The sequence below is a fragment of the Rattus norvegicus genome, chromosome 8 (genome assembly GCF_036323735.1).
Source record: "Rattus norvegicus strain BN/NHsdMcwi chromosome 8, GRCr8, whole genome shotgun sequence".
Lineage (NCBI taxonomy): Eukaryota > Metazoa > Chordata > Mammalia > Rodentia > Muridae > Rattus > Rattus norvegicus.
In genome coordinates this window covers 52,375,015-52,384,038 of record NC_086026.1, presented here as the reverse complement: position 1 = coordinate 52,384,038, position 9,024 = coordinate 52,375,015, and the positions used below count along the sequence as shown (strand labels likewise).

The 9,024-nt window shown below is 46.4% G+C and overlaps 1 protein-coding gene across 1 annotated transcript; it reads left to right on the top strand.

The window, feature by feature from the left end:
* The first annotated feature begins 780 nt into the window (after positions 1 to 780).
* Tlcd5 (TLC domain containing 5) lies at positions 781 to 5,679 on the top strand. The gene is made up of 3 exons (NM_001108136.1): positions 781 to 854; positions 3,413 to 3,612; positions 5,007 to 5,679. Exons 2-3 carry the CDS (start codon positions 3,414 to 3,416, stop codon positions 5,543 to 5,545), a joined length of 738 nt encoding a protein of 245 aa, NP_001101606.1. The 5' UTR covers positions 781 to 854; position 3,413; the 3' UTR covers positions 5,546 to 5,679.
* Positions 5,680 to 9,024: the final 3,345 nt, after the last annotated feature.

The window sequence follows — 9,024 nt, the reverse complement described above, 5'->3', positions numbered from 1 at the left end:
GGCATTTTACTCCCCATTCTGTGCATGAGGAAGGAGGCATAAACTTAACTTGCCCAACTGCATACCAAGCAGAATTAACTTAAAAAAAAAGTGTATGTGTGGGTCTGCAAGTATGTGCACACATGTGTGTGGTGTCACTAGAACCCAGAAGAGGGCGTTGGATCCTTGGAGCTAGTGTTAGAGGCCGTTGGGTGCATGGGTGCAGGACGCGGAACTCTATAGTTTTGTGCAAGAGCTGCCAAGGCTCTTAATTGTTGAGCTATCTCTCCAGCCCCTTAGTCTTAATCCTCATGTTTATGCTTAGTTAGGGACAGTGCTAAAAAGAGAGCAACGTAATTCCCAGGCCTAAGTACTTTTCTGACACTCAGTGTGCTTGTTTCACTCTTCAGATTTAAGTGGGAGATCAAAGACGTTCTTAGAAGGTGCGCAGTACACGCTTAGTGAAGACCCTGTTTCATCTCACAGATGGCTGAGTGGATCAGGATTTACTGCGATAGAATACTGGGGGTTGAATCCAGGGCCTTACGTGTTGGGCTAACGTTCAACCACTAAGAAGCCAGACGCTCTCCACATCTATAGCCCTACGGTGATTTAAACAGACAACAAACAAACGCAACAGATCATCCTTCCCTTCCCTATCCAAAGTAGGACCCTCCATCTCGCTTCTTTCCTTCGCCCAGCATCCGTTCTGCGCTCTGTCCTCCCAGCCAGCAGGTGCCCCTAGACCCCCGGCTCCTCCTCCGCCGCCGTCACTACCTCGTCTCCCCCCTCCCTCTACAGCTTCCTGTCGCTGAGATCCGGGCCCTGGGCTGTGGGCGCCCGGGCGCCGGAGGCTTCCCGGTGCGCTCCGCCAGGTAACAGCGTTCGCCGGAGGGATGGGCACCGGCCTGCCCTTGGCGCAGGCGGGGAAGGAGCGGGCGGGCGGCCAGGTGCGCTCGGGCTTCTCTGCCCCAGGGCGCCGGGGCCTCTCTGCGCCAAGCTTTGGCCACCCGGCTGGATGCCTAGATAGCGGTCCAGGATGGGGCGATCCGGGTTAGAAGTCGGGCGTGGTCGAGGAGTTGGGCACGTCCCGCCCGGGGATGCGACCTTGCTGCTGGCTCTGAGTCCCGGGCTGCAGCTCGCCCGAGGCCCGGAGCCAGGCTCCCGCCCAGCGCTGCAGCTCTCCGGGACGGGGGAGCCTGGGCACCGAGCTTCGAGGGCCTGGGAACCTCCCAGACCCCACACCAGACTCGCAGGCTCAAGGTCACAGAGCTGTGTCTGCCGTTTACAAATGCTTGCTTTTTTACTGGAGTGTTTGTAAATGGGCTACTGTTTTCTCTCTTGGGCCAGGGAATTAGGATTCAGGGAAGAGGACTCTAAAAATACTAATCACCGAGTCCCAATCAGCTGATCCGCCTTACTGGCCAGTGACCCTGGCCTTTGAAAGGAAGTAAGAGGGACAGCGCTTTTCACTCGGGTACTTTGTATGTCTGGCCTTTACTCTGAAGATTGGCCTAGAAGTTTCTGAAAATCTGTCTTGGAACTGAACTGACCTTTTTTTTTTTTTCCTGCTCCCGAATTTTAGTTTAAACACATTCTTCAGGTTAAAGAGATTTCCCCACTTACAGGTTTCCTATGGACACCTACTGTTTTCTTGAATGGGAACCTGATTTCTCATGAAAGCTGGACAAAACTTGCCCTTTGCCCAAACCCTCTCTGGATAACATTCCTGGGAGTGGCTCTTGTATTGAGGGGTGTTGGTCTGCATTTGTCAGAAAAGGGTGAGCGGTGAAGTGCAGCCATGCAGAGAATTCCTGCAGAGATGAGAAGCGTACTTGACGTGTTTGGGATTTCTTTTCTTATTTGTACTCCCAACAAAGGAGCTAATGTATATTAACAATGACGTGCTGGTCCTTTTTGGAGTCTCTTCTGTATGTCTAAAGTTACTCAGTGTTGATTACTGCTTAGATGTATAAGCAAAAATTCTAAAATGTAAGCTTTCTGACTTTAGTCTGTCTGTCTGTCTGTCTGTCGTTTTGAAACAAGGTCTTACTGTGTAGCCCTGTCAGGCCTGGAACTCTGTGTTGACCGGGCTGAGCTGCTCCTCTAGGCGATCCTCCTGCCTCTGCTGCCCCGATGCTGGGCTTATAGGCATTTACCAGCTACTTTGCTTCTCTTTTAACTGCCTAATTGTCTTAAGGGTATTTTCGTATCTCAACATTTACTTATAAATCCTTTTGCTTCCTTGTTGATAAATAATAGAGTTGGGATGCCTTCCAAGATGTCTGGAGTCTTTGTTTGGCTCTCTGTTTATCCTTGTCTCAAGTTTTGATTTTGACTGATAAACCTACGACCCAAATCCAAGCCTCAGCCAAATTTAGTTTCAGCTTAACCACATTAAAATGCCTGGTGTCATGTGACTTCTAGCAGAAACCAAAGTGGTATTTTATTTATTTGGTTTTATGTGTGTGTGTGTGTGTGTGTGTGTGTGTGTGTGTGTGTGTGTGTGTGAGAGAGAGAGAGAGAGAGAGAGAGACAGAGAGAGAGAGACAGAGAGAGAGACAGAGAGACAGAGAGACAGAGAGAGAAAGAGACAGAGAGAGAGAGTTTTGTCAGAGGTCAATCCCTGACGGTATTCCTCACTCCCTGTCTACCTTGGCTTTTGAGATAGGGTTTCTCAGCAAGAATTCATCTGTCTCTATCTCCCCAGCACTGAGGTCACCAGCATGCACTACTGTGCTTGGCTTTTTACATGGATTTGGGGCTTGAACTCTGGTTGTCATGATTATGAACTGAGCTGTCTTCACTCCTCTGTGTGTGTGTGTGTGTGTGTGTGTGTGTGTGTGTGTGTGTGTGTGATCCTGGGATCCTGGGGATTGAACCTAAGGTATTACGTGTGAAAGGCATGGCTTCTGTAAACAACTTAGGCTGGCCTTGAGCATGCTAGGTAGACTAAACTGACTTTCAACTTGATATCCTCTCAACTCAGCCTCCTCAGTAGCTGGGATTATAGGCTCAGTATGCCTGGCTAGTGCTGGGATTTGTGAAGTGGGAGTGCATTATCAGATACGTGTGCTTCAGAGACCATGCATATCACCGTCCAAAGTGGGTAATCTCCAGAAGGTTATTATTGATAGATACTTGGTCATTTGGTAATCATTAGTTGAGTGTGGAGTTAGCGTAGTGATTCAGAGGACAGTTGCCGGTTTCCAAGTCACAGGTGCCGGCACTGAGTCCTTGCGGGCTTGGAGTTAGAAGCACAGCAGCCACATTTGTGTAGAAGTCTTGGATTCATAGGTAGTGAAGGGTTTCAGTTCAGGACCTGTCTTTATATCATTTTATAGTAGCAGTTTGGGCATGTGCACAAAGTGGGCTGCTGCTGTTTTCTTGGATACATTCTTTGTTCTCTTGGTTTTGGCCTCTTCTGTCGTAGGATGGCAGTAGGTCTGTGTGTGCAGGTGCTGTGCAGCCTGGGTGGCTGGCTCTCCCTCTATACGTCTCTCTGCGGCCTGAATAAGCACCGAAGCTGTGAGTGGAGCTGTCGGCTTGTGACCTTCACCCACGGAATCCTCTCTATAGGCCTGTCTGCTTACATTGGCTTCATCGATGGTCCTTGGCCTTTTACCCACCCAGGTAGGTAGAAGGGGCATTAGAGATGTTTCCTAAGGGATTTATGATTTAGGGACTTGAAATAAAAAATAGATTTGTGAAACATTAAAGAATAATTCCCATTCTAATAATTTGTATCGCTGTCTTCTTCATTGTCAACTTTGGGTTATGCAAGTCTAGGTTCTGTTTTTCATAACCCTTTTGTGCTGCTGTTTTTTTTTTTTTTCTTGCCCCTCCCCCTGCTTTTTTTTTTTTTTTTACTGGGGATTGAACCTAGGGCTGAACATGTTAAGCAAGTGTTCTATCACTGGGCTGTGAATCTGATCTCTTCTCTGTTTTCCTATCTATCTATCTATCTATCTATCTATCTATCTATCTATCATCTATCTATCTTTCTATCTATCTTTCTATCTATCATCTATGTATCTATAAATCTGTTTGTTGAGAGGGTCTCACTAAGTTGACCAGGCTGGCCTGGCTACCCACTCTATAGTCAAAGCTGGCCTTGAATTTATAATCCTCCTGCTTCAGCCTGCTGGGTAGCTGGGATCATAAGCTTGTACGACTCCGTTGTTGATCCCCCTCCCACCCCCGTTTTGAGGCAGGTTCTTGTTTTGTAGCCCGAGTTCCAAATATGTCAGGTCTTTGTACTGCATGTTCTTGGGCAGGAGGACACTCTACTTTGGAAGTTCTCTCCGGAGTCTACTTTTAGGATGGGTTACAGCTGCTAGTGTCCAATAACCTAGTTCTCTAGGTTAATGAATGAATCAGACGTGCGTGACAGAGTGGCCAAAGGGTCTGGAAACAGACCAATGGCTGGTTAAAAAGGAGGGAGTTAAAATATTCACTGAGACAAAAAGTAAGTATTTTATGGTCTTCTATAGGAAGGATGCTGTGGTTGAACAATCGAATCACTCATTGAAGTCTTTGAGATTTTATTACTATTTTATTATTTTTCCTGATATTCTTTTGACACTGCCCAGGCTTGCTTTGAGTTTACTCTATATTCCCTGTCTGTCATCCACAGCCTTGGAGGCTGAACCAGGGAGACCAGGCTGGCTTTAGTTACATATCAAATAGCAGGAAGACCCTGTCTCGTAAAGCAGAAATAAAAGCAAAACAAAAAAGACCACCATTTTAGATGCTAAGTTTGTTTGTTTGTCTTTTGGAGGTGGGCTCTCATGTAACCCAGGCTAGCCCTGACTCCCTGTGTAGCCCAGGCTGGCCTTGCCCTGATCACCACCCAAGTGCTGAGACCACAAGTCTAGGTTTCAGATTTTGTTTTATTGTTATCATTTTTAAAAGCCTGATCCAGTCACTGCTTTTTGGCCTCTTCAGTGGTTCAGAAAAGTTTGAGAGACAGTGGCGGAGGTAGCCCAGTTCCTAGTCATGCTGTCTTCTGTCTTGATCTGTTTCAGGCTCACCGAACACACCTCTCCAAGTTCACGTTCTGTGTCTTACCTTGGGCTACTTCATCTTCGACTTGGGCTGGTGCATCTATTTCCAGTCTGAGGGCGCCCTGATGCTGGCTCATCATACACTGAGCATCTTGGGGATCATCATGGCCCTAGCGCTTGGGGAGTCTGGCACAGAGGTCAACGCCGTTCTCTTTGGAAGTGAGATCACCAACCCGCTGCTCCAGATGCGATGGTTTCTCCGGGAAACTGGCCACTATCACAGTTTCACAGGGGACGTAGTGGACTTCCTCTTTGTGGCCCTGTTCACGGGTGTGAGGATCGGTGTAGGTGCTCATCTCCTTTTCTGTGAAATGGTCTCACCCACACCCAGGTGGTTTGTGAAGGTTGGGGGAGTGGCGATGTACGCTGTGTCCTGGTGCTTCATGGTTAGCATCTGGCGCTTTGCGTGGAAGAAAAGCGTCAAGAAGTACCATGCGTGGAGAAGCAGACGGAATGAGGAGCGCCAGCTAAGACACAATGGGCATCTCAAGACACACTAGCTAAGGCTTGTTCCTAGTCAATGGGTTGTGTTGAACTGGCCATGGGACCAGGGTCAGAAACAGAACTGAGCTTATTATAGGGCTTGAAAAGTGAGCTTAGTAGAGAGAGCACGTAGGTTTTGAAAAAGGGCTAAAGGTGATGCTCATCACTTCAGTCAGTTTCCAGGCTAAGCGCATGTTGTCTTGAAATACCTCCCCCTCAGCGATGATTGACAAGTGGGCGGGACTATATAGTGATGACCGTTGTCTGTTGTTTTTGGGTCCCTATGTTCATGGGAGGCCTTGTTGAGTCAAATCAGTGCTGTTTCTTGTTCTTGGAAATAACTCCTTCCTCACACCTACTCCGGAGTTCCGGGAGATATTTTAAGTATATTCATCCCATGTACTGTAAAGGGAGGGACTCTCAGAAAGGGACACGGGTTAGGCATCCAAGCATCTGTGAATTGGAGCTGTTATGCCAAGAAGGGCAGAGAGGTGGGAGGGAAACTAGCAAAGGCAGGAACTTCCCACTGGGCCTCCCTTCACGGACTGTGACAGAGGTTCCCGAGGACACCCTTGGCTTTTCCCAAGGGCACCCTTGGCTTCCATGATTCATCAAGAAGACTCGGGGCTTTGATCTAGGACAATGACAGGATACAGAGACGACTCAGCAAAGGGAAAAGGAACCTTTGTCAAAGCTTGTGGGATCTAAGCACCAGTCTCTAAAGTCTCCTGCTTGGATATACGGGAGTGATTCATGACGACACACATGAAAGTCATCAAACACTCGGAGTCCGGAGCTTTTATGGCAATAGGTCATGTAGGCACCTTCCAAGTAGCAGAAGGCAAGATTCAAGATTCCCCAAAGCAGTCATTTGGCAGAAGCCATACTGTTGTTTTGGAAACAGTTTAGGAGCAGTAAGGCAATCCTAACGTTACAACGTTACAAACAACGTTACAACGTTATAAGCAGGCTTTTGCAAGGATAGCAGCTTAGGATTCCTTCTTCAACTGTGTGTGCACGAAAAGTGTAGAGCTGGCGCTTTGGGTGCCAGATGAATGAGGTGTGGGTAGATTTAGATTTACGTGGTCCAGTTGTACGGGTTCTGCCCTACCAGGAAAAGTATGCCAGTTCTCAGGGCTTTTGTGAATTAATCTGCTAGGCATGAGAGGCCATGGCTAAATTCCACGGGGATTTACCATGTGGATTCCACTGTACTTGAGATGGAGTTCAGGTTTCAGCTCCTGGTACATACTGCAAACTAGAACCAAAGATTTTAATGTATGTATTGGCCTCAGGCTATTTCCTTCCTACCTTCCCTCCTTCTTCCTCTCCCTCCCTCTTTTCTTCCTTTTTCTTTGTTTTAGATTACCCCCCCCCTTTTTTTTTAATCAACTTTTCCCTTCTCCTGAGATGTGGTCTTGCTTGTATAGTTCAGGCTAGCCTTGAACTCTGTTCTCCTGCTTAAACCTCCTCAATGCTAGGATTACAGTCCTGTGCCACTATGTCTAGCTCCATCCAGTGTAGGGCTTTAATGTGGAAAAAAAAAGAGTATTATTTGCTAATGTATTTGCTATCTTTACCATGTTATTTAGATCAGTGGTGACTGGTTAGTTCAGGTGGTAAGCCAGGAAATGGTGCTACTGAAGGAGCAAGGTTAAAGGTTAGCGAGTGATGTCAGTGTCCAGTATGGTCACTGGAGACACTAACCCAGTGAGTGGTATTAGCTACAGAAACCAGTCATGGGGGAGGTTGGAGACACAGACATTCTTGCAAATGGAAAGGTACTTTAACAACGGGACCTTTGAGGTGACAGTCATATAGCTAAAGAGGTGTCTTTTAGCTGTCGACCCCTTGTTTTTGTTTTCTGAACAGATAGCACCATGTCCCCCTTTCTCTGACATATGCTGGTGGTGTGTTCCTTTCCAGCAAAATTGGGGGCAGAACTGGAAACTGGGGAATGCTGATTTCAGCAAAAGCATAGCCAAAAAGAGTGGCTTGGCACACGGGCATAAAGAAACAACAAAACAAAACTGGCTTTTGTATTTTGGCACCATGTAACCTGCTCCAGACCAGACAAGTGAGCAGGCTTAATCTAATACCGGCCCCTTTCTCCCTCCCTCCTCAGAAGTAAAGGATTGTAGATCTTTCTATTTGAGGCAAACTCAAGGAAATGCTTGTAGGGTTTTTTTTTTTAATTTATTTTTTGATAACAAGACACCTGAACAAGTGGTAAGTGGGGAGGAATTCCTCATTTCAGCTCTTCTTGATGTTCTAGTTAGTAACTATGAGGAAATTCACAGATTTAAAACCCCGTGGAGATGACTCAGCAGTTAAGAGACTGCCTGTTTTTTACAGACACAGGTAAAGGAAGGGCAGATTAGTGTGTGATGTGTCCCCAGACACAAAAGGGAACACTTAACTTGCATTTGAATTACTGTGTAATCATCCCTGATATTGTTCAAGAAGGATTTATATTTCAATACGATTTGTACTAAATTTTATAAAAATAAAATAACTTTATACAAACCTGGAGTCTACCTTTGTGTCTTTGGTGTGGTTTTTGCCAAGGAGAAAAGCCTCTGGTTTGTAGAAATGTTGACACCTATTCATACTTAGTGGTGACAGTCACCTGCTCTTTAGCATTAAATCATTACTACTTTTTATATAGAAGATAATAATCAACACAGAAAATAGTTTGCCTAAAAGAGGAAGAATAATATTTACCACCTGTTTGAGCAGTTGCTTCCCCCCACACCCCCAGTGTTCCAGGCATGCTAGATAAGTACCACTGATCTATGTCCTCATTCCTACTCCCCCTTTTTGAGACAGGGCTTTACTCTGTAGCACAGGCTGGCCTGAAACTCACTATGTAGCCTGCCTCCAAACTCACAAGTAATCCTCCTACCTCAGCTTCCCAAGTGCTGGGAGTAAGGGTGTAAGCTACCATACCCAGTTAGGCAGCAGATTTCTTTCTTTCTTTTTTTTTTTTTTTTTAAAGATTTATTTATTCTATAAGTACACTTGTAGTTGTTTTCAGACACACCAGAAGAGGGCATCAGATCTCATTACAGATGGTTGTGAGCCACCATGTGGTTGCTGGGATTTGAACTCAGGACCTCTGGAAGAGCAGTCAGTGCTCTTAACCACTGAGCCATCTCTCCAGCCTAGGCAGCAGATTTCTAATGCTTAGTACAGTCCTGGACACAGCAGGTCCTTAGTAAGCACACTGAAACAGTGAATAAGAGGACAGAGGTAACCACAAGGATGTTCCATTGGAAACCCCATGTCCAGGCAATGGGTCACTGGTGCCACCTTCCTAGGGAAAGGGCTATGAATGACTTAATGAAGGGGGCTTGGTTTGCTTGGCTCTACGGAAGGCATTCCACAGGCAGACTCTTAGTGGTGCAGTCATAACGAGCCTTTCATCAGGATATTAAAAAAAAAAAAAATCAGAGCCCCGTGAGTGATCAGAGACTTTCGTCATTGCAACAGTACT

Coding starts and splice junctions, on each gene's coding strand:
- Tlcd5 (NM_001108136.1), top strand. CDS start 3,414: ATGGCAGTAGGTCTGTGTGTGCAGGTGCTGTGCAGCCTGGGTGGCTGG. Junction 3,613..5,006: donor TTGGCCTTTTACCCACCCAG/GTAGGTAGAAGG, acceptor GATCTGTTTCAG/GCTCACCGAACACACCTCTC.